We start from the raw sequence: 24,821 nt of genomic DNA, 5'->3' as shown, positions 1-24,821 counted from the left end.
TTGCAGGGCGTCGTCATTTATGTGGGTCATAGCAGTTTCGGTACTGTGCCCTGCTCGGAAGCCTGATTGATGAGGGTTGAGGAGATCAAACTGCTCAATGTGCTTTGTCAATTGAAGTTGAACGCATTTTTCTAACAGTTTGGCGAGAGTGGGAATGTTGGTAATAGGGCGGTAGTTGTTTAGATCAGTGGGGTCTGCATTTGGTTTCTTTAGTAAAGGTGTAACTTGTCCAACTTTGAGAGAGTCAGGGATTCTTCCTTGCTGGAGTGAGCAATTAATAATTTTAGTCCAGAGTGGGAGGAGCAGAGGGGTGAAGTCTTTTACAACGTTAGCCGGAAGAGGGTCGTTGAGGTGATTGGATGGTTTCATGGTGCTGAGTAGTCTGTCAATTTCGTCTTCAGAGTAAGTGTCAAAGGATGACCATGTCGCATTGTTTTTTGGTTCATTGGGTGTAACGCATTGGGGTTTGGGGTATAGGCTTGCGTCAATGAGGAGATTGTTCCTTATGTTGTTAGTTTTTTGGTTGAAGAAGGCAGAGAACTCTTCACAGGAAGGTGCATTGCCCATGGTGTCGACTGCTTGGGGTTGTTCCTTGGATTGTGATCGGATTAGCTCGAACAGTTTTTTTGGCCGGTTTTTTGCTTGGTCAAGCTGGAGTTTGAAGAAATCTGACTTTGAGCATTTCATTTTCCTGAAGTACGCGTTTCTCTTTTTCTTCAGAGTTTTTAGGTGCAGAGCTGAGGGAACAGATCTCCAGGTGCGCTCTGCCATTCGCATGGCCCTTCTGTCTTCATTGAGACTCCCGTTGTACCAAGGGTTGGAGATCTTGGTGGAGACTCTTTTCAGTTGCATCGGTGCAGCCTCGTTGATTATTGAGGTCATAGAGTTGAGATAGTGGTCAGTTAAGCACTGAACGTCAGTGACGCCGTTAGGGGGAAGTAGGAGATTACAGCTGTCAGGGGGTAGAGAGTTAGGATCGAGTTTCTTCAAGTCTCTTTTCCAGACTTTGGGTTTGGATCGGGATACGTTTAACTTTTTCCTTGATGAAGAATGTGACAATATGGGGATCAGACCAGTCACATGGTTGGATTGAATCAATTTGAGTAGTGCCTTCTTTGGAGATGATAAGGTTGAGGATAGAGCCTTTGTCATGGGTCGGGCTGTTGCAAATTTGGGTGAGGTCAGAAGCATTAAGGTAATTTTTGAGGCTATTGACCACTGCGTCACTACAATCATTCCAGTGAAGATTGTAATCACCCAGGTAAATTTGTGTGTTTTGCCGTCCTGAGTTGATTGAGATTTAGTTTAGACATATGCTTTCATTAACACCTAGTAAGACTAACTGGTGCACCCATGAGGTGGACACTGGTGACAGTATGCCTGTGAAGAATAAGATCTACAGGCAACCTGACCATGTCAGGGACTGTACAAAGACTGAGGTGCAGAAAATGCTGGAACTGGGAGTAATTGAGCCATCAGAGAGCCCATGGGCCAGCCCAGTAGTCCTTGTACCAAAACCTCACACCCAAGATGGTAAAAGAGAGATGAGGTTCTGTGTGGACTACAGAGTCAATGCGGTCACTAGGACAGATGCTCACCCAATTCCAAGAGCAGATGAGCTAATTGACAGATTGGCTTCTGCCAAGTTTTTGAGCACATTTGATTTGACAGCTGGCTATTGGCAAATCAGGTTAGCTGAGGATGCCAAGGCCAAAACTGCTTTCTCAACCCCAGGAGGTCATTATCAATTTGTGGCGATGCCCTTTGGTTTGAAGAATGCACCTGCCACTTTCCAAAGGTTGGTGAACCAAGTCCTCATTGGGTTGGAGGACTTTTGCGCAGCTTATCTAGATGATATTACTGTCTTCAGCTCCACCTGGGAGGATCATCTGATCCACCTGAAGAAGGTTTTGGAGGCCCTGCAGAAGGCAGGCCTAACTATCAAGGCAACAAAGTGCTAGATAGGGCAGAGTAAGGATGTGTACAAGGGCCACATTGTAGGTGGGGGACAGGTTCAACCACTGGAGATTAAGATCCAGACCATCAAAGACTGGGCTCCTCCAACCACCCAGACACAGGTAAGAGCTTTCTTGGGCCTGTCTGGGTACTACAGAACGTTTGTTAAGAATTATGGGTCCATTGTGACACCACTTAATGACTTGACTTCAAAGAAGATGCCAAAGACGGGTCAGTGGACAGTAAGCTGTCAAAAGGCATTTCATGACCTGAAGAAGGCCATGTGCTCTGCACCTATCTTAAAGAGTCCTGACTACTCCAAAGAGTTCATTGTCCAACCAGATGCTTCTGTGTTGGGGGTGGGAGCTGTGCTTTCACAACTTAATGTAGATGGTCAAGACCAGCCCATTGCTTTTATTAGCAGAAGGCTGACCCCTAGAGAGAAACGTTGGTCAGCCATTGAGAGGGAGGCCTTTGTTGTGGTGTGGGCCCTGAAGAAATTGAGACCATACTTGTTTGGCACTCACTTCAAGATTCAGACCGACCATAAGCCCCTCTTGTGGCTAAATAAGATGAAGGGTGAAACCCCCAAACTGCTCAGGTGGTCCATTGCCCTACAGGGGATGGACTTTACAGTGGATCACAGACCAGGGACTGACCATGGCAATGCAGATGGTCTCTCCAGGTACTTCCACTTAGAACACGAAGACACAACTGGTCAAGGTTAGTCTAATGTCCCTGCGTTGGGGTGGGGGAGGGGGGGGGGTTGCGTAAGAGAGCAGGGTCTGCTTTCCTATGGTCACCCCACTTTTTGCTTTTTGCTTCACTGGTTTTTGACTTAGCAGCTGAGCTGTGGGTCTGATTAGCAGGCCCACAGCCACATTCTCTCTCTAAATTCACTACAATGTGCTTTAGGTGCATTACCAATTGGATACTGGGTCACCTTATGAGCCCCTGTACCGAGTACTATAGGTAGCCAGGGCATAGGTGCATCCATGGCCTACCAGGGGCTGCATCATGTATTATACCACCCCTGGCTGGCCACTCACATTGACACAACTGGCTGATCACTCAGCTGGAGCAAGGTCGTGTAATCACCCCTTGCTTAGATATAGTATTCCTATATCTAACCTTATATCTAGACACATATATACCTATGTAAATGTAAATGTACAGGAATTTATATAGCGCAAATCACCGAGCGGTTTGTAAGCGCTTGCTTAGGGAACCCGTCCTGGTATTCCCCTGTGAGATAACCCCGGCAGGGTATCCGCAAGGTGAAAGCCAGGCATCCCACCGCGAGGGGCCGTTCTGGAGATTAAGCAAGCTATTGCCCAGAGTCGCAGAGTGTGAACCCGTGAATCGAGTAGGCACGGTAGGGAGAATTGTCGAGTCCATGGACATTTTAGGACCCAAGACCCCGCCGAGCCGGGAATTGAACCCTGGTCCCGGGCTGACCTCTGCTTCCAGGTCTGCCTCCTCTAACCAGTGAGCCACACTTCTCCACACCTATAAGTCATTCCTATGGCAGGCCTTAACAATCCTGGAGGCAGAGTGCTTGGTTTTATGTGAGATGGTGCTCTAGCATGAGCTGAGCTTGTCTGCAGCTTTCGGAACCATGTCCTTATAGCTGTTCTAGGATATTGCCATACCATATACTCTTAAGTGCATTATGAACCTCGCGGTCAGATGCTATCTCTGGTTTGGCTTTATCAAAACATGTCGAGTAAGGTGTCATACGTTTTGGAATACTACCCCCTCGCCAGTTCTGGCAACTGGGGTAGCATCACAAAATGGATGCTGCTGCCACAGACACAAGTCTGACCTCCTGCTGCTGGGAGTCCTTCCAGCGAGGGAGGCTTGGACAATAGGTTTCCTGCCTAGGGAGGTGCTAGCACCACCCCAGACAGGCTTTTGTGTATTGGGGCAGGAAGGGCTGAAAGAAATGAGACACTGCCTGGGGCACACAAGGTGTTCCATGCATAGTCCAGTTCAAACCGGTGCTGGGGCTTCCCAGCCCCAGCGCAAAACTGGACAAAGGGAAAGGGGTGTAACCACCCCCTTCCCTGGTCCCACCCATAGGAGGGACCTAGCAGGTAATCCAGCCCCTAGATTTGGTATATAGGTAGGAGCTGAGTCCCAAGACTTTAGATTTATCCTGACAAACTCTGAAACAAAACTCTGGATCTTCGACGGTCTACTTTGCAAGAAGACGACTGAAGAATCTCCCTTGTGGTCAAGGAGTGACCACCCTGCACAAGCAGGCACCATCCAGCGATCAACGGCTTGCTTTGTCGACGCTCCCGCCGGAGCCCGAGCACAGAGCCTGACAAGAACCGGACTTCCAGACTTCCAACAACCCGATCCACAGTCTCAGCAGAGGTGAGACCTGTGGAGGCGACGAGAGACGTGGGACCAGCCATCTTGAAAAGTCTGGGACTTGCTAATTGTGCAGCACCCGAGGCCCTCTCGAAGCTGGGCATTGGGGATTGAGAAGCCGCAGCCCGAGCACCATCTGCACCGAAGATCAGCCCTGCACACTCCACGAGTTCTGCGTGGGGCCCTTCTGCATTTTCCTGCTCGACGCGTCTGCCCGGTCACTAGCTCGATGGCTAGTGGCCATCTTGGCGACGAACCTTTGAATTTACACCGCTGGTCTGGTTGCTCCAGACTGGCCCTTGCCTCCCTCAAAAGGAGCAGCCCATCAGACCTTGCTGGTCTGATTAAGAAGCCAACTTAGTTTCCTGCTTGTGTGTTGCCTTTGCCAAGGGCTGTTGACTCCAATCCGGAAGCCGACAGCGAGAGCCTTCGTGGGACAGTCCGTGCCTGACTCCTGGTCGTCGTCGCCTCGGGGTCCACGTGGCTGCAGAGACAAGCTTCACGACATCACCTGATTGCTTCGCGACATCGCCTGGTTCCTTCCTGGTCACTGGCTAGAGACCCAGACTTTGTCCCCTCTGCTTTCAGGTCCTCTTCATCCTCGATCTACCCTTGGATCCAACCGGACACTTCTCTCCTGGTCGCCTGCAGCATCTTTCTTCAAAGCTCCATAGGATTCAGCAACAAAACCCTACACACTGACACCTATGCACCCGCTTCCTGTGGGTGAGGTAATGAGAGTACTCCGGTGCTCCTGTGGGTATTGACTATCCAACTGTCTAGGTTTCAAGTAACTTTCGAGTCCAGTCAGAAGTGCCCTAAAAGAACTAGTTTCCATCTTTTACGTTCCCATTCATTCTCTATGGTAACTCGCGTGTGTGTTTAGACACTGCACACGCATCCCGTGGGCCTCCTGCTTCCTAACTCTTGGTAGTTCAGGGTAGCCCCAGCGATTCCCTAGGCCCTAGGCCTATTCACATTCGGTGTAGTGGTCCTTATACCACTATTTTAGTATATGGTTTAGCGTGCCCCTAGGGCCCTTCTGTATTTTGTGCACCTTATTGTATTTGAATTAAATATCTTGCATTGTGCTTGTGCCTCTGACGTTACAAAGAGTTCAGAGGGATTGTCTAGAAATAAATAACATATATTTTATATATATCCTGTGTGGTGTCCTTTCATTTGGTATTAAAGGGGTTACATATTTTAAAACCGCTGGCTTCACATGCCCCCTTGAGTTTAGACTAAGACTGCTCTGTCCATGCTACCCCTAGGATAGCTGGTCTATAAGGTTGACTTTACAACCATCACCATAAGGGTTGTTTGGACTGGTGCAAGGTGCTCAATAGAATAGTGATCATCATATACCAGGACAACTTCTCACAGCTTGTGACTAGCATCTTCTGTTTGCTGAAATAGTTAAGTAAAAAACGGAAAGTGAGATTTGAAATAAGGGGAGTAAAGGATGATTCACAAGGGCGATGAAGTTGTAACCCACCCACACATACACCAGCTTGACATTTCAAATGGATGTATTGACTTGAACAAAAGGTGGCAGATAACATCCTACTTAATGGGAAGCATACTGTGCTGCAAGTAATTGACACAAAGCTGTGAAGATAACTGTTACTTACCATGTAACTATCGAGTTGTAGCTTGTACTGCTTTATGTTCACATGTGTTGCACGCTCCTGTCATCTACTGTTGGCATTAGCTTTATACAAGCTATTTTTCTTCTAAGTCTTCGATCTCAAGAGATATTGCGACTCCTCTGTGAAGCCCACAATGTACTAGGACAAAGACTGTCAACCACTATACCCCAACCCTCCCTCTACCCCCCTCCCCCCATAAAAACACAGGGGAATATTAAGTGGAGTAAGCAAAGCAGAAGAGCAAATGTGCAAAGGTGAATGCATACCTACAGTGAAATGGCAACTTAAGAATCAGCTCATACTCTGGGAGGCAGGAGTGTGGATGTAAATCGCCAGCACTTCGAGAAACAAATCAGTTATAGGGCATGAAGCAGTTACATCCTTGTAGCTCTGGGACTAACATTTTCACCTATGTCACTTTAATCAAGACATTTTTCAGTGAATTTCCAAGTTTATTTTTTGTAATGTAAAGTAAGATATTACCTTATCCAACTATAAAATAAAAAGTTAGATTTACCCCCAATCATCTGGCTGTGAATTGTCAACAGAAAATATTGAAAAGTGAAGGAATTAACTAATTTAACATTGTACTATTGGCGATTCACGTAACTTCTTAACTGGACAAACAACCAATGAGGTGGAGAGACTCAGACATCCACACCCATGACCGTAGCTCAACTTTCCCAACCACTTTAAAGCAAAAGATCACCACAATATCCTACTGAGATGAGGTGGAGGAAGAGTGTCGGAAGCTGGCTCTCAATGCAGTGCACCAAAACAAGGTACACTGTGCATAGAGTCCTGATGTCCCCTATTGGTTTACTGAGGCAACAAATGAGAACCATTCAAGAATCAATCCAAGACCAATTATAAAAAAAAACACGTATTTTTAGATCAATTTCAACACCAAGTACTTAGGTATCAATAAAGAACTTTGAGATACTCATTTTTACAGGTAAGTAAAATGTTCACTTAAATGAGTCTTTACACTGTAATGCTTTCCTATGGGGAAAAAAGGCACATACAGCTTACAGTTACTTACAATAGGTTTCCACTCCTTCAGGACTTAAGGTGATAGGGGGCCAAGGTGCATAGAACCACCTGCTGTTAGCCTTACCTGCCCTGGAGCGTCTGGGTGCAGAGATGCTGGTCCGGTTGGTAGCTCTGCGTGTTACACCAAAGGGCGACCTAGAAACAGGCAGTAGGGGCAGAGTTGCAGAACCAGTCCGGGAGCACCCAACAGGGGCCTCAATTCATGAGTGACCTGGGAGCAAGCGGCCATATTTGCTTCTTGAGAACCCGGGCTGGGGAGCTCAGGTTCAGAGTGGTTAGGTCGACTGAGCTTGTGCGTCACGGGAGCTCATAGTTGTCGGTCTAGCCGGTTAAGGGGTGAAAAAAACTAGGACAGCTTTGACACTTTCGAAGTGGGTCTCTGCGGTGGCGACATCCCTGAATGGCTGATCAGTGTTGGAGTCTGGATTAGGCTCAAAAAGGTTTAGGTTGCTGCAAGGGGTCAGGTACAGGGGGAGCTGTGCAGCTTTGGCTGGTCGTGGCATCTTCTCACTTTGTGGGAAGACTGATCCCACCTACAGGAGCACGGTGACCTTTTCCTGGGCGGTTGCTGCGTCTGTGAGACTGGGGAGCGGCAGAAGGGTGGGCCGGGCTTTGTCGTTTAGGGTCTGCAAGCAGGTAGCTCCTCGACTCCAAAGGAGATTGATGGCAATTTTTGAAGTGCCGGCAGTCCACAGGGGTTCTTGGCAGATGCACAGCAACAGGACGAGTGTCGGAACAAGTGCAGGCAGGGTTTGCAGTCAAAAAGTCCACAGCTGGTCCTCAGATATCGATTTTTCGCTTTTAGGTAAGAATCCAATGTGGCATCAGAAACGACTTCTAGGGACTCCTCCAACATCAAATTCTTCCATTATCGATTATTTTGTAGTCAAAGATTGCCGATTACACTGTGAAATCTATATTGTAATGCACAAGTTACTTACCTTCGGTAACAATATATCTGTAAGAAACAGTAGTTAGTGTTAGATTCCTTACCTTAGAATATCCCCAGGCGTCAGACTGGATCCGGAAAGTTTTGCGTAGCAGTACCCCTGCGTGTCGGTAGGCGTCATCTGCGGCTCCACATCCGTCGTCAGCACCGGGATGACGTCGGAGTACTTAGACGCCACCCTCGCACGCTGACGTCAGTTCTTATATACAGATTTTCCGCGCCAGGAACGCAGAGCCATGAAAAAAACCGACACTGGTGCCATGAAATTAGCGCCCTGAAAGGGATGAACCGTAACCCTAGATATCGGTTAGCAGAACGGGGAGGATGGGTGGGGCGTTAAGGAATCTAACAATAACTACTGTTTTACAGATATATTGTTACCGAAGGTAAGTAACTTGTGCATCTGAAAGAAACAGGTTAGTGTTAGATTCCTTACCTTAGAATAGATACTCCAGCAATACCGAAGCCCGGTAGTGGGTCTGCGAACCAATGATCACACCAGAGAGTCCTGGAGAACAGAACGGCCGAAAAAGCCATCTCTCCGGACTTGGCTGTCCAGGCAGTAGTGTCTAGCGAACGTGTGCAGCGAGGCCCACGTAGCACCCTGACAGATGTCCTGCAAGGGGACTCCCGTACCCAGGGCAGTAGTAGCCGCCGTGGCCCGAGTGGAATGGACCCTCAGCCCAACAGGAGGCTGCTTTTTAGCCAAAGAGTAGCATACCTTGATGCACAACACGACCCACCGAGAGATTGTCCGTTTGTGCACCGCCCGTCCCTTCTTAGCGCCCACGTAACTAACAAAGAGCTGGTCGTCCACCCAGAACTGGCGTGTGAGGTCCAGATAGAATGAGAGCGCAGGTTTTGGGTCCACACGGTGGAGCCTCTCTTCCTCTTTCGAGGGATGCGGAGGCAGAAAGAAGGTGGGCAAGGTGATGGACTGCCCGATGTGGGAGGCTGTGACTACCTTGGGCAGGAAAGAGGGACGCGTTCTCAAGACAACTTTGTCCGGATGAACAGAAAGGAAAGGAGGTTTGGAAGAAAGAGCCTGGAGCTCACTCACTCTCCTGGCAGAGGTAATGGCAACCAGGAATACAGTCTTAAGAGTGAGAAGACGAAGAGGGCAATTGTGAAGTGGCTTGAAAGGAGCGCACATGAAATAAGTAAGAACAAGGTTCAAGTCCCAATGAGGCATCATGAAAGGAACAGGAGGAAACGTGTGTGATGCCCTTCAAGAATCTATTTACAACAGGGGACTTGAAAAGAGAAGGCTGATCAGGTAGCCTTAAAAATGCTGAGATGGCAGAGAGGTAGCCCTTGATAGTGCCCAGAGCAGAGCCCTGCTGGGCAAGAGAAAGAAGAAAGAGAAGAACCTCTGAAAGGGGGGCAGAAAGGGGATCCACAGCCTTTGCTGTGCACCATGCCAAAAATGTGTTCCACCTGCAGACGTATATCGTTTTCGTGGAGGGACGCCTGGCTGCCAGAATCACATCACAAACCTCAGGAGGCAAGTTAAATGGCCTCAATCTCCACGCATGGAGGTGGAGACTGGACAGCAAAGCCCCTGCACTATACAATGTCAATCAATTCTTAGTAGTACTGGTGTCAGTTGAAGTGGTGGAGGTCCGTCTTTGAAATACGGCGCCGGGAACCTAAAGAGGGAGAACGGTACCAACGAGGTGTACCCGCCTTCAGTTTGGTATCAAACTTGTCCGCCCAAACCTGAATACTACTACTTTTTTCTCCTCCCGGTTACCGCTCGAATTGTAAACAATCGAGATTCATCAAATCACGCAGAAATTGAGTACGCACGCCTTGGAAATCCGAATACAGGATTCCATGTAACGCCTCAACCGGGTGCTCTTACGAACGTATTTTCGCCCAATACTTATGAGGCCCTGAAGATTCGCAGTCTGTTCCCTGCGATGAAACACGTGTTGGCCTATGCAACGGAACAATAAACTGAAATACTACACCAAGAATAGAACGTTTTTGAACTGATTTATGTCAATTTATGTTTATTAATTCTCGAAGTTTTGACTTAAAGTTTTGATGTGCTTAATCAACTTCCACCACTTCAACTGACACCAGTACTACTAAGAATTGATTGACATTGTATAGTGCAGGGGCTTTGTTGTCTTTTGTTAATTGTGTGGATCTCCTTGGTCCATCCCGGAGCGGTTGTGAGGGATTACCGTTCGCCTCATTGCCTATACTGACTACTTTGTGTTACCTTTTACTTTGCGGTCACTCAGGTTGTGCGCCTAGTCATTCTAGAATACCTAAAAAACCTCCCAGCTGTGTATTGTGGAGACTGGACAGGTTCGGGTGGAGGACCGTCCCCTGCTGCTGCGACAGAAGGTCCTCCTGAAGAGGCAGATGAATCGGGGGATCGACTGACATGCGGAGTAGCTCGAGATACCAGTATCTTCGTGCCCAGTCTGGAGCCCGGTCGCGCCTGATCTTTAGCCAGAAGTGGCATAGGTGGAAAGGCGTACAATAGACTGCAGCTCCACTTGCGACGCAAAAAGCGTCTCCGAGCGAGTGCCGCCTTGGAAATTCCAACGCGCAGAACTGATGAAATTGCACGTTCTCTTCGGTGGTGAATATGATCTAACCAAGGCTCTCCCCACTGCTGAAAGAGGGCTTGCGCCACGTCAGAGTTCAGATGCCATTCGTGATCTATCATGCACCGGCGGCTGAGTTCGTCCGCCCTGGCGTTCAGGGAATCTGCCAGGTGTTGAACCACCAGGGAGACGCCCTGGTGTTCCAGCCATTGCCATAGACGCAGAGCCTCCTGACAAAGGGTCCACGACCCCACCCTGCCCAGTTTGTTGCAGTACCACATGGCGGTGGTGTTGTCCGTGAACACCTGCACTACACTTCCCCGGACAGAGGGAAGGAATGCCTTCAGGGCAAGTCGGATCGCCCGTAGCTCTAGAAGGTTGATATGGAGCAGGGACTCTGCCGGATACCAGAGGCCTCTGATCTCCGCCTCTCCCATGTGGCCCCCCTAGCCCAGGTAGGACGCATCCGTCACAACTACGTGCTCCGGTTGGGGTAGGGAGAGGGATCTGCTGTTGACCCAATCGCTGACCGTGAGCCACCACTGCAACTGTCTCGCAGTGCCCTCCGAGATCAGGACGTGGTAGGACAGGTTGCCCTGATGCTGGGCCCACTGAAACTTCAGGTCCCACTGCAGAGCCCGCATCCGCCACCTGGCATAATGCACCAGAAGGATGCAGGAGGCCATCAGCCCCAGAAGCCGCAGCGTCAACCTGACCGAGACTCGGGATAAAGGCTGAAAGATCTGAATCAAGAGCCTGAATATCCCGAACCCGCTGTTTGGGAGGATAAACCCGAAACTGCGTAGAGTCGAGAACTGCTCCGATGAAGAGGAGCTACTGAGAGAGACACAGGTGTGACTTCGGCACATTGATGGAGAACCCCAGCAGGTGCAAGAGGTCGGCCGTAGTCTGGAGGTGGCTGACGATTGTCCGGGGCGAACGCGCCTTCAACAACCAGTCGTCAAGATAGGGGAAGACTGACACCCCTAATCTGCGCAGATGGGCTGCGACCACTGCCATCACCTTCGTGAACACCTGAGGGGCGCTGGTAAGGCCGAAGGGGAGCACGGTAAACTGAAAATGCTTGCGGCCTACCGTGAACCGCAGGTAACGGCGGTGGGCCGGCAGGACGGGGATGTGAAAATATGCGTCCTGCAAGTCCAACGCTACCATCAAGTCTTCTGGGTCTAGGGCAGCTAAGACCTGAGCCAAAGTCAGCATCTTGAAATTCTCCTTCCGGAGGAAGCCGTTGACGTTCCGCAGGTCCAAGATAGGGCGTAGGCCACATTTTGCCCTTCTTGGGAACCAGAAAGTAGTGGGAGTAACAACCACACCCTACTTCTAACCCAGGATTGTGCTCGATGGCCCCCTTGGCCAAGAGGGCCGTAACTTCCTCTTGCAGAAGTTGCAAGTAATCCCCCGACACGCGGTGGTACTGCGGTGGCATGGCTTGAGGGGTCGCCTCGAAGGGGAGGGAGTAGCCCCTTATGACGATTTGCAGCACCCACTTAACCGATGTGATGGAGCGCCAGTGGAGGAGGTGATGGCGAACCCCGCCCACCACTGGTGTCGAATGGGCCTGAAAGCTCAGACTAGGAAGGCTTTGAGGCGGATGCTGTGGGGGTGGATGTGGACTGGCCTTGTTGCTGTCCCCTGGCACCGCCACAGTGGTTTCCACGTCCGCTGCTGCGCTGGATGTTAGCTTGCGGCCCGTGGCTGGCAGGACGTGAGGGGGCGCCCCTTCCTTGGCCACGAAAGGAGGGAAAGGCAGAAGTCTGCTGGTGCTGGCCCGACAGGCCCATAGACTTGGCCATAGCCCTGGAGTCCATGAAACCCTCAAGCGCACTGTCTGCTTTGTCTCCAAAGAGGCGACGGTCATCAAACGGCATGTTCATGAGGGAATTCTGGACATCAGATGAAAAGTTGGCGGACTTCAGCCAGTCGTGGCGGCGACCACCACCGTCGTGGAAATCGCCCTGCCCAGCGCGTCCGTGGTATCCAGCCCACATCGGATAGAATACCGTGCTGCATCCTGCCCTTCTGCAAGAGCTCCTGGGAGTTTGACCCGGGCCTCCTCCGAGCAAGCTGGCAGCCCATCCGCGACCGTGTCCCAAAAAGAGTGGGTATAACGGCCCTAAAGGCAAGCGGTGTTGACCGACCGCAACCCCAAACTAAGGGAGGAGAACAGCTTCTTACCGAACTGCTCATACCTTTAGGATTCCCGATCAGGTGGTGCAGTCGGGAATGCGGTCTGGAAAACCAGGCTCTCGAGGATGGGGTGGGTGGACAGGAAGCTAGGGTCGCCCAGGTCCTGGCGGTAGCGCCTGGCCACGTTCAATCTACAGGGGGACCTGTAGCAGGGCTGGACCAAGTGCCCAACAGAACGTCAGTAAGGGTCTCATTAAACGGCAGTAGAGGCTCCCAAGAGCTTGACTGCGGTTTAAGGACCATGGTGAGGAGGTTAGTCCTCACGGCCGTGACGGGGAGCTCAAGACCCAAGGCCTTGGCCGCCCTTGTCAGCACCACGCTTTAAGCAGCCCCCTCCTCCGTAGCAACGGTAGGAGGGGAGACAAAGCCAGTGTCAGGTGAAGTGTCCAAACCACTGGCCTCCCCTAGATCCACTGCCCAGTCCTGAAACGACTGGCACTCTCGTACCAGAGGGTCCTTAGAACCCTCCCAGTCCCCCTCGCCTCCCATCTCCTGATAGTCAAGTTCAAAGGATGGGGACGGATCATAGAAGAATGGCTCTTCTCTCTGCGTCGAATGCGGCGTCGACCGACACCCGTCTGACGCCGGATCCGGGCCGAGCGAGGGACCGGGGACGACGTTGTCCTGGGACGGCGTCGGGGGCGACACCCTGGGAGCCGGCGGAGGGGTCGTAAGGTCGACCAGCGGCGGCCCGGATCCGGACCCGGTGGGGCCCTCCGGCATCAGGACCGGAGTAGTCGACGGCACCGGGGCTGAAGCGCCCGACACGCTTGGGCTCCCAGTCGGGGCCGCGGGGCCCGAAAGCGCTACAGCGGACCCGACTGAGGAGAGAGCGACCTCATGGCCATGAGGAAGGCATCGATCTCCTCCGGCGTCACGTTCAGCCCAGGGACCAGCGGGTATGGAGCATGCAGCGGCGCCTGCGGCTCCGGTGGAGCCGCGTGGGCGGTGTCGCCCGAACCCCTGGCCGCATCGCGCGAGTGTTGGAAGAGCGATGTTGTCTCTTCGCCTTCTTGTGCCTCTTACCTGAGGACTTGGAGCCCGACGAATGGTATCGACTCGCAGAGCTTCGATGACTGTGGCCCCGCGACCGGTCTTTCGACCTCCTCCTCGACCAGGCCCGTGAACAGCGCAGGGCCAACTGCCGGAGCTCGAGGCGCTTACGGTCCGGCAGTCGGGGCACGACTTGTCGTCATGGTCAGCCCCAAGGCAATACAGGCCCCGGCGGTGGGGGTCGGTAACCGACATCAGTCGGTTGCAATTGGCACAGGGCTTGAACCCGGGCATCCCTACCGGCACCAATAGTGTTTACGACTCGAAACAGGAACAAAAAGATCGAAAAAGTTAGTCAAAAAGTGACTAAGGAGTACTGCTTTTTCCAGATCTGCGCTTGCTGGTGCAGAAGAACTGACGTCAGCGCGCGAGGGCGGCGTCTAAGTACTCAGACGTCGTCATCCCGGCGCCAACGACTGACTCAGAGCCGCAGAAGACGCCTACCGACGTGCAGGGGTACTGCTACGCAAAACTTTAAGGATCCAGTCTGAAGCCTGGGGATATTCAAAGGCAAGGAATCTAATACTAACCTGTTTCTTTCAGATAGATTGTTTGGAAACACGATGTCATCATGTCACTTTGGTATCTCATTTTATATTGTGTTTAAACCCTAGCACCAATAGAAATATTACATAGAATCGTTTTCTTATGTCTGTGACAAGTCTATAGTCTTTCTTCCATGTTCATAGCCAACAAGTCCCAAGGTTAAAATCACATGATTAAATTGTTTTAAAAAAAAAGCACTTTACGTATACAAAGAATGTGTGTAAAAAACCAGTTGAATAGACTCAAGCACTACGTAACGCACATTTGATCAAGGCCACAGGACGGCGGCCAAAACTAGTCATATGGACTGCTAAATAATTCTGAAATAAACAAGCACGTTTCTGAGGAGTCTATGCTCGACCTGTTTGTTCATTCAAATCTGGAGCTTTTGACATATATTTTTCTTTTCTTTCAAACAAGAATACGCTGCACATGATTAAGGCCTACCAACTTTCTACCACCTGCCGAAATTGCACAAATACGCAAAACGTCCACCAGGCCGTCCTATAATTTCGTCAGTGGGGAGCCTCACGAAAAATATGTCCAGGTTTGTGGACTTCTTCCTTTACAGTTTTGTAATTAAGTTGAAATCATACATTAAGGACACAAAAGACTTTTTGCTGAAAATTGAGACATTTAAGTGGGAGTTGGACATGATAATGATAACACTTGATATCTCCAGCCTGTATAAGAGTATTGATCATATGCAGGGTATGGAGGCAGTGAAATGCTTTCTTGACTCTAATCCCATCAATCGGAGGGAACACAATGCAATGCTGCTGAGTTCGTCAAATTCTGTTTGGGTAATAACATTTTCCTCTTTCAGGAACAACTCTTTAGGCAGATCCGTGGGTCCGCGATGGGCACCTGCTTTGCCCCCAGTTATGCAAACCTTTTCGTGGGCTGGTGGGAGAAGCAGGTGGCCTGGGCGGATGTGAACACGGACTGGACCAATAAGGAGCAAATATATAGACGATTTACTTATTGTCTATAGGGGTACGGAAGAATCAGCCAGGGCATACATTACAGTCCTTAATAACAATAACTTGAACCTCAAACTGACTGGGGAGATTAGCCAGACAGTGGTGAACTTCCTGGACCTGAAAGTCTTCCCTGCGGGTGGCAGACTGTGCACTTCCCTGCACAGAAAACCAACCGCAGGGAACTCTATTTTACATGCCAAAAGTTGCCACCCAGAAAAAACTATTGAGAGTATACCATATGGTGGAGCTTCTGAGAATAAAAAGAAACTGCACTAGAGCATGTGACTTTCAGGCCGCAGCCAAGGAATGTATGAAAAGATTTGAGGTGAGAGGATATCCCAAGTCCACTCTGGAGGAAGCAAAACTCAAAGTAGACAAGATAGAAAGGAAAGTTCTGATCACGCCAGGAAAGCAGAGTAGCATTGAGAAGAAAACAACTAAATGTAAAGTTGACACTTTGTGGATGATAACGGACTACTCAAGTGACGCCACGAATATCAGGAGGATCTTTGCACGTAATTGGCATATTTTGAAATTAGATCCAGTGATAGATAAGGAGCTACCGAGGGCGCCACTTATAACATACAGAAGAGCAAGATCCCTACGAAGCAGTCTGGTACAGAGCCACTGCGAGAAAGAGTAGGGAGTCCACATTTGGGAAGCTCGACTCAAGTGCAAGGCTTGTAAGAACAGCCACAAGGTGTTACACTATCAGATACCTGGCGTGGAGGAACCAACGAAAATTAAAAGCCTGATGAACTGTTACACGAGCCACACTGTATACTGTTTGGTGTGCCCGTGTGGCTTGTATAGGGAGTACAATCCACCCCACGAAAATTAGGATTTTGGAACATCTCCGAGCTATACAGAACAAAGACCACACATATCCGGTGGTGCGGCACTTTGAGATTTTTAATAACAGCAATAGAGACCTTTTGCGTTTTTTCTGTATGGACCAGGTAACACAGGATGTTAGGGGAGAGAACAGACTGCAACAATTACGCAGATTAGAGTCACGGCACATCATTGAGAATCAGACAAAAAGACCAGGGGGTCTGAATAGTGGTGAGGAGATGGCCGTACATCTGTAATGTTCCCCTATACTGCTCTCCATCATGCCCTTCAGGAATCTGTTGCATTAGCCATTGTTTATGATTGTATTATGGTACATGGGCTAAATCAGAAGATGATTTTTGTATTTTCTTTTCTTTGGTATTGTGTAGCCCATTTGCCCATCCAGGGCTTTATGTTTTGTGAATCTATAATAGTGTAATATTATTGGCAGTGTTTGACCACATAGATGTGGCATGGTACTTACATGTTATTTCTTACGTTTAACAATGGCTGACATCCTGGCGAAGTTAGCCGGGTGTCCTATGTCTATGTTGATTACATTTGTTACATTCTTTAAAAACCAGCGTTAACTCGGCGCTCATCACCAGTGAAAAAGGCAGCAAGCCGAAACGCGTCTTTATATGCATTTGTAAAATGAATAAAATCTAGGTTTACTGTTCCTGTGAGTGCTTCGCCTCTGTTGTGGATGCGAGTGAGCTTTGGACTGGAAATCCGCGCGGTGTCCGCCACCGCACTCATAGCACCCAGCTGTGAGTGAAAGGGGTCAATGGCGGAGAGCTGAGTATCAGTGCTTATGACTTTGATGAGGATTCCACTGAAAGAGAACTAGGATTACCGGTAAGTAACCTATCCATATTTGTGATCAGACTTTTGTACACGGCTGCAAAAAGCATAACCCAGAGGGGTAACTACTACACTATTACATGAGCTTTGAAGCCCCCCCCCCCCTCCGCTTGCCAAAATGATCAAATAGAGGTGTACAAGTGCTTGACGTCAATGAGAAACAAAGCAGAGCTTTGTGTAAAACCTATTAAAATATTGTGTTTAGTGGCATGAACACTAGCAATATTGCCTCTCCTCCACCACCCAAGAGCCTGCCTACCCACATGCACTCACCATCGTCAGCTCACGAGTTCTCTTGCCAATTTCCCTCTCCACTTGGTGCAGCTCCAAGCTCAGCTGCTCGCTAGAGATCATTCCGGGCCACTTGGGGGCGGGTGGCGGAGGTGGTGGTGGTGGTGGCGGGGGCTGGCTGGCCAGAGCAGAGGCTTCCCTTTGCAGCAGCAGTCTGTTGTTAGCAGCCTAAATGACAGTCAAAAAGCACATACAACTCAGGTGACTGCAATCAGCATGCAAACACAATAGGGTAAGGAAGCAGAAGTAATTGCCATTCAGGGCTAAGAGGCAGCAAGCATATGCAGGTCCAACTATGTATTATTTAGCACGGAGTAAGATCTTATAAGTGATCAAGACACTAGACGAATACTGTGAGGCAAACTACAGGTTGCTTCATGTCAGCCACATCTATTGACTTGACATTTAATGAATGCAAGTATTGGCAATGTGAGGAGCTGGGGATGTGAACAGAGTTGACGAGGGGAGAGTGCCACTGGCTTAGTGTGACAGTTTTGAGGAGTAGGTTCAAAGAATCGTGAAGAGGGTGAAAACAAAAATCATGGAAATCTCTCTGCTTTTCCAGTATTTTATTGTTCAACTGCTTAGCAGTAGCTTCATTGCAAAAAAATCTGAGTATGTAACAAAATAAATGGACACAAAATCAGCAATGCATGAACTTTAAAGAGAAAAATAAAATTACTAACTTGTAATCCTTATTTATCATCACTAATATGCTCTCTGGGTTAATAAGCAGAGCAAATGCAGGACCCTAGGGCATACTAAACTAAGCACACGTAAACAAAAAAACACACTATTAAGCAGGACCACTGGAACTATGTGGAAGGTAAGAACCAAATTATGAGGGTTGACTTTATTATTCCACAAGAAAAAGTAAATAATGAGATTTATTGAAAGACATTGCGTGTAAGAACTACTGCATGATTTTGGCATTTTTTGAGAAGTTAACACTGTGTGGGCAAAGGTTTCACGTCATTAGTACCAGTTGAATCCAGCAATAAGCAACTGAAAGGTTACACACCAACCTTTGCAAAGGGCATTCCACTGCACGACAACATCAGCTGCTGCATTTTTACTAACATCTGATCCTTTTCAGCTGCAAACAACATTTTTGTGAAAAGCAGCACATTATCGCAAATGTACCAAATCTATAATTAGGTGGAATGCGCTATGGTGGAAGAAAATCATAATTCCAGTGGCTTTGCTTATAAGGAGGTAAACCTTTCTTCTCTTGATCGTAAACAGGCAAGCTAATTAGAATAAAGTAGATAACTAAAAATACCATAGGTAGTCCAAATTCAATTAAGTAAGAAATGGCATATCCATGTTTAAGCTACAACATCTGAAAAACTAAGTCACTTCCTGGATTTTGGACACTGCATTGTTGGACTCGGAATGGCAGAGCCGATCAAACAGTTCCTTTCTGGCAGTCAGTTTGAAGAAGGTCACATCAAGACTCCAAATTCAAAACTAGGATCCTAGTGCACAGGAAAGTAGGTGGCAGGTTTAAGAATTTAAGGATGAAGAACAGGGTTGCATGCAAAAGCTCCATAATGGCTTTTTCAGAAATTATAGACAGAGGCCTGTTGTCTCTTTTGCTGAGCTTTTCTGGTCAGATGCTACTTCTCTCACACAGGGGAGACCTGTCATAAAGGGTGTCAGAGCTCCATCCCATAACTTTTCTTACACACAAGGAGTACCAGTCAGGCTGAACAAAGGTCAGCCTAACAGACATTCACCATGTCTGGGTCAGGCAACCAGGCACTTTACATGAGCTAATGTGCAGGAGCCTGGCAGCCTGAGCCCACACACAGGGGGACATGTAAGCAAGATAGGGGAAGGTGGGGGTGAACAGTTAAGCAACATAGGGAGAACACTGAAACAACATGGGAGGGGACACGAAAGCAATGGGCTTGGGGAAAACAACATGGAGGGTGCAGGTGGGCGGGAAGTAATGGAGAGCGCAAACTGGCGGGCACAAGGTGGAAACGCGAGGGGCGAAGCAGTTGGACACCAGAAGCAACAGAGTGCAGGTGAAGGAAAGTTCCCCTTTTTGCATGGTTACCCCCAAACTTTTTGCCCGATACACAATGCTGACTTGACTGAGTGTGCGCTGGGACTCTGCTAACCAGACCCTGGCACCTGTGTTCTTTACTAAACTCTAGCTTTGTTTCCACAAATGCTACACCTCTGGGGCACTTGTAAGTCCCTTGTAGAAGGTAACCCTGGTACCAAGGGACTTGTGACCAGAAAGGGCCTCTGTGGGCTGCAGCTGTATTTTGCACCCTCCTCCATCCCACCTTAACACCCACAGACTGCCATTGCAGACTGTGTTTTGGTGCAGACCAAACTCAACAGTTGACTTCTCACCCCGAGTGGGACGGGTATGCCCAGACGTGGGTCCCGTGCTCTCCATGCCACTGGATTCAAGCTATCCTGGCTGAAGAGGGATGAAACCCTGAAACCGGTCCTAGGATGCTTGTTTCCAGTCCAGGGAGGACGTGGCCTGGCAGTTTGTGCTGGACGATTCCCATTGGGCGCAGAGTCAAGACTGATTTGCATATGGCTGGGTTCAAACTGGAATGGTATGGGGAGTAAAAAAACAATGGATTTAGGCCCAGATCGCTTTACTGGGGTGAATGTATGACACCGTTCTGCATACTGTCAATCAATTGTTCTTTTTTTAAACACATCCTTTTGTGTGCCATGCCCACCAACACTGCCTGTAGCATGGGTAAGTCACCCCTCTTGCATGTCTTACAACCCCAAATGTAAGGTGCACCATACCACAGTTGAGGGCATAGCTGCATGAGCAATATGCCTCTACAGTATCTGTGCCATTAACAGCCATTGTATGCAGTAAAGCCATTTTGACTACATGGGCTGGGAGTTTGCCAACACGAACTCCACAGCTCCATGATGGCTTTACTGAAAGCTGAGAAGCTCGGTATCAAACTTCTCAACATAATAAACCCACACCAATGGATTTATTATAAAATACACTCAGAGGGCATATTAGAGATGTCACCTGAAAAACGACCAACCTCTAGTGTATTCGCTGACTGGTCCCCACCAGCCAGCCACCACCAGACAGGTTTCTAACCTCATGGGGTGAGAGGCTTTGTGCTCTGAGTTATCAGAAACAAAGCCTGCTCTGGGTGTTGGTGCTTCACACATGTAGGTAGCTGGCTCTGTATATACTATACCAAAATGAGGAATAGTGTGCAGAGTCCAGTGGAACCCCAAAGGTAGGCAGAGATAAAAGTAGATAGCACCTTACTCTCTATTTGTGGCGGTGTGGGTGAGCAGTAAGGCTTTTTCAGAGGATAATGTTAAGTATTTATTGCACAAATTCAGGCAAGAGATGATGTCAAACACTCAAAGACTGAACTCAGACCAATTTGTTTGTATAAAAATATTATTTAGTTATTTTATTTTCTAGAACCAAGCCAAGCCTGGTGCAGGTAAGTGAAATAATACTTTACACTGGGACATCTCCTGTAAACAGGTAAGGAAAAGCGTTTTTATTATTCAGTTACAGTTTTAAAGTGTTTCATAGATTTTCCAACTCCACACTTAGGAACTTTTCACAGAAAAACAGTCAATGCTATCCTACGGAGGAAAAAAAGGGTTATCGGTTTAAAGGTAAGTATTCAGTGGTGGGAGTTGGTATTCTGGGGTTAGGCTCGGAGGTCCCCCAGGGTCAAGGATGCACTCTTGTTACACCCTCCGCGGCACTAGGGCAGCCGGGTGCAGAGTCCCAATGTTATCCAATGGGGGATAGGGTTTCTCCGGTTGGAGGCTGCTGATAAACAGGACACTGGGTTGTGGGAGCAAGGATCCTGGACTTAAGCTCAGGGCAAATGGCGGTTCAAGCCAGCACAAACGGTGCACCCTCAGCGGCACGGGTGCAGCCCGGTGCAGAGTGTGGTTTTGGCACCTGCCGCCCTGTAGCTTTCAATGGGGTTTCTAAGGTTTGCAAACACACAACAGGCTCAGGGACGAAGGTCTTTTGGGTGCGACCACCACTTGGAGAGCTAAGTTAGGATGCTAGGGGTTGGTTAGGCACCGTCGGTTAGGCCACCCAAGGCTATGGGGCATCAGGTGCAGAGGTGCCTTTTAGGGTCGGATCTTCTTACCAGCTCATGGTGACGTTGGAGGGACCTTCCGGATTTAGGCTGCAGGAGTCGGCTTGAGGTAGGTCAAGAATCATTGGATCTCTGGTCTGGATTGCCGGGGAGATATCCTTGTGGTGCTGGGCCACTTGAGCCATGGACACCAGGTGCAGACTTGTGGATCTTGCCAGAGCTGGAGTCTGTGGGGTGAACAAATCCGGTGTTCAAGGGAGACAAAAGTCTTTGGTTTGGTAGGCAGGGCAGGTCCTCAGGGTTCTTGAGGTTGCTGGCTGCCGGAAACACCGGAGATTTGCTTCTGCAGGTTCGAGGTAGGGACAGGCCGGTAGGGCTGGGGCCAAGACACTAGGCGTCCTCCACTTGTTAGCTTCAGCACGGCTGTTCGGTTCTTCTTTTCTTGTAGTCGGTTCTTGTCTGAGGAGGCAAGGTTCGGGGTGCCCCCTAAATACTAGATTTAGGGGTGTTACAGGTAGGAAAAAAGGTTGGGATTAATGGGTCCCTTCCTTGGGGTGGGTACAAACCCTATTATGCACCCTCCAGTGGGAGGGGGGCATATGCCTCACTCTGGTTGGCTGGGTCCTCACATCTGCAAGATGGCGCGGATGGAGAGTTGCGCTTCACTTTGCCTCCCCCACCAGAGGGGTGAAGTTGGCAGAGGTGGGCACACCTCCCTTCCTCACTTGGTTTTCCCCCGGTTCTCCTGCCCAAAGTGGGGGTCAGAACCAGTGGGGACGAGTTGCTGGAAGCAGCAAGTGGCCTGGGAAACTCACAAAGGTGGTAAGCCTTTGAAGCTTCCTATACGCGGACCCTGCCCTGGGGGAGGAGGCTTAGCACCTTGTCCCAGAATGTGCATTGTTTCAGGCCCCCCGAGAGCAGCAGGCTCTCAACACAGGGGTCCAGAAACACATCTGGTGGTGGCAGTTGAAAGCAGCCACTCAGCCTGGACAGTTGCGGTAGATGGTTTTTCAGGGGGCATCTATAAGATGCCCTCTATGTGTACTTTTCATTAAAACCCACACTGGCATCTGTGTGGGTTTAATGTGCTGAGAAGTTTGATACCAAACTTCTCAATTTTTAGTGTAGCCATTATGGTGCTGTGGAGTTCGTAATGGCAAACACACTTCACCATATAGTCTTGATGGCAGAACTGCACTTACAATGTCTAAGAATAGACTTAGACACTGTAGGGGTACAGGGCTCATGCACTAGTACCCTCACCACTGGTATAGTGCACCCAGCTAGAGGGGTGACTGATCTATGCCAGGGCAGTGGGTTGTAGGCATGGCACACAGGGATGTGTGCCATGTAGACTCTTCTCTCTGGTCTGCACCAAGACACACAGCCTGCAAAGGCATTGTGCGAGTGTAAAGGTACAGGACCTCTAAGGGTGGCATAATAGGTGCTGCAGCCCTTAGAGGCCTTCCCTGGTAACTGTGACCTGGGTACCTGTGGTACCACTTACCAGGGGCTGACCTACGGCTAGAGATGCCCTATAGGGTTTTGTTTTCAATGCAGTTTTAAGGAAAGAACATAGGCCCTGGGTGCCTGATTAGCAGGAGCCCAGGACACACTCAGTAAAAAGTACATCAGCAGTTCAGCAAAAAGTGGGGCAACCATGCAGAAAGAGGGCACTTTATCTCTCTCTCACACACACACACACAAGGTGCACCCATAGCAGCACAGGTGCAGGGTGCTGTTTTGGCATTGTGTGCCCGTTTTGAATGGGAGTTGCCGGTTTTGGATTTTGGCTGCAGGCTTGGTCCAGAAAGACTTCTGGGAGGAACCAACAGCTGGGCAGGTAAGTCGGAGGGCTCAGGGATGTTGGTACAACTCGGGCTCTCATCTCCAGGGCGCAGGGCGGCTGGATGCAGGTGTGTCTTTTAAGGTCGAATTTCACCTTACCGAACCACTTGCGGTTGGGGGCGGGTTCTCCATACAGAGGCTGCATGTGTCGTCGTGGAGTCCTGGAGTGGTCAACTCGCGGTAGACTTAGACTCTGGTGCTCTGGGGGACCTCGCTAGGACCGATGAGCCACTCGGACTCGGGCCAGAGACCTCGAGTGCAGTGGTGGTTCCAGGCGTCGCGTTAGGACGAAGCAACTTTAGGCAAAGGATCTCTGGAAACTGCAGACAGGCAGGTAGGGCTGTGGCCAAGTCAGTTCTTCTCTGCAATCTCCTCTGCTGGGCGATCCTTCATAGGATGCAGAAATCTGCTTCTGGGTTCAGGGCTGCCCCCTAAATACTGTATTTAGGGAGAATTTTAGGGGTCTCGAGGTCAGTAGCCAACGGGCTACTGACCTTAGGGTGAGGGCACCCTTGGTGTGCTCACCCCACGTGGGGGAGTGGGCACAATCCCTAATCCTGATTGGAGAGTGCCTGCCATCTGCAAGTTGGCATGCACTGAAAAGTGGGCTTCACCTCACCTCCCCACCTGAGGGGTGGGGTTGGCAGAGGTGGGCACACCTTCTGGGCTGCTCTAAATTGTCCCGCCTGTCTTCCCGCCGAAAAGGATTGGAGACAGGAAGCAGGGGCCACGGGGTGGAGCGCAGTGGCCCGCCAACGGGGTGGAGCACAGTGGCGCGGCCACGGGGTGGAGAGCAGTGGTGCGGTTAAAGGGTGGAAAGCAGTGGCACAGCCAAAGGGTGGAGAGCAGTGGCGCGGCCACAGGGTGGAGAGCAGTGGCGCTGTCAAGGAGTGGAGCACAGTGGCACAGCCATGGGGTGGACAGCTGTTCCACATGGCTGAAGGTCTGTGGCCTTGAGTGGCGCGGCTACGGGGTGGAGCCTAGTGGCGCGACCACAGGGTGGAGCGCAGTGGCGCGACCACGGGGTGAGGGCAGTGGCGCGGCCACGGGGTGGAGCGCAGTGGCGCGGCCACGGGGTGGAGAGCAGTGGCGCGGCCACGGGGTGGAGAGCAGTGGCGCGGCCACGGGGTGGAGAGCAGTGGCGCGGCCACGGGGTGGAGAGCAGTGGCGCGGCCACGGGGTGGAGAGCAGTGGCGCGGCCACGGGGTGGAGAGCAGTGGCGCGGCCACGGGGTGGAGAGCAGTGGCAGGGCCACGGATTGGAGCGCAGTGGCGCGGCCACGGATTGGAGCGCAGTGGCGCAGCACGGGGTGGAGCGCAGTGGCGCGGCCACGGGGTGGAGCGCCGTGGCGCGGCCACAGGGTGCAGCGCCGTGGCGCGGCCACGGGGTGGAGCGCAGCGGCGCGGCCACGGGGTGGAGCGCAGTGGCGCGGCCACGGGGTGGAGCGCAGTGGCGCGGCCACGGGGTGGAGCGCAGTGGCGTGGCAACGGGGTGGAGCGCAGTGGCGCGGCCACGGGGTGGAGCGCAGTGGAGCGGCCACGGGGTGGAGCGCA

General features: G+C 50.3%; 1 protein-coding gene across 9 annotated transcripts in view; it reads right to left on the bottom strand.

The window, feature by feature from the left end:
* RC3H1 (ring finger and CCCH-type domains 1) overlaps positions 1–24,821 on the bottom strand; it is an 828,931-nt gene that overhangs the window by 60,518 nt on the left and 743,592 nt on the right. For all 9 annotated transcript variants that reach the window (XM_086956761.1, XM_086956804.1, XM_086956790.1 and 6 more), the window contains one exon: positions 17,315–17,500. In XM_086956761.1, coding sequence (XP_086812887.1) covers positions 17,315–17,500 — 186 coding nt within the window. The remainder of the gene's footprint in view (positions 1–17,314; positions 17,501–24,821) is intronic.

This window comes from Lissotriton vulgaris, chromosome 1_1 (genome assembly GCF_964263255.1).
Source record: "Lissotriton vulgaris chromosome 1_1, aLisVul1.2, whole genome shotgun sequence".
Lineage (NCBI taxonomy): Eukaryota > Metazoa > Chordata > Amphibia > Caudata > Salamandridae > Lissotriton > Lissotriton vulgaris.
The sequence above is the reverse complement of the archived record's forward strand: the minus strand, read 5'-3'. Positions and strand labels throughout refer to the sequence as shown.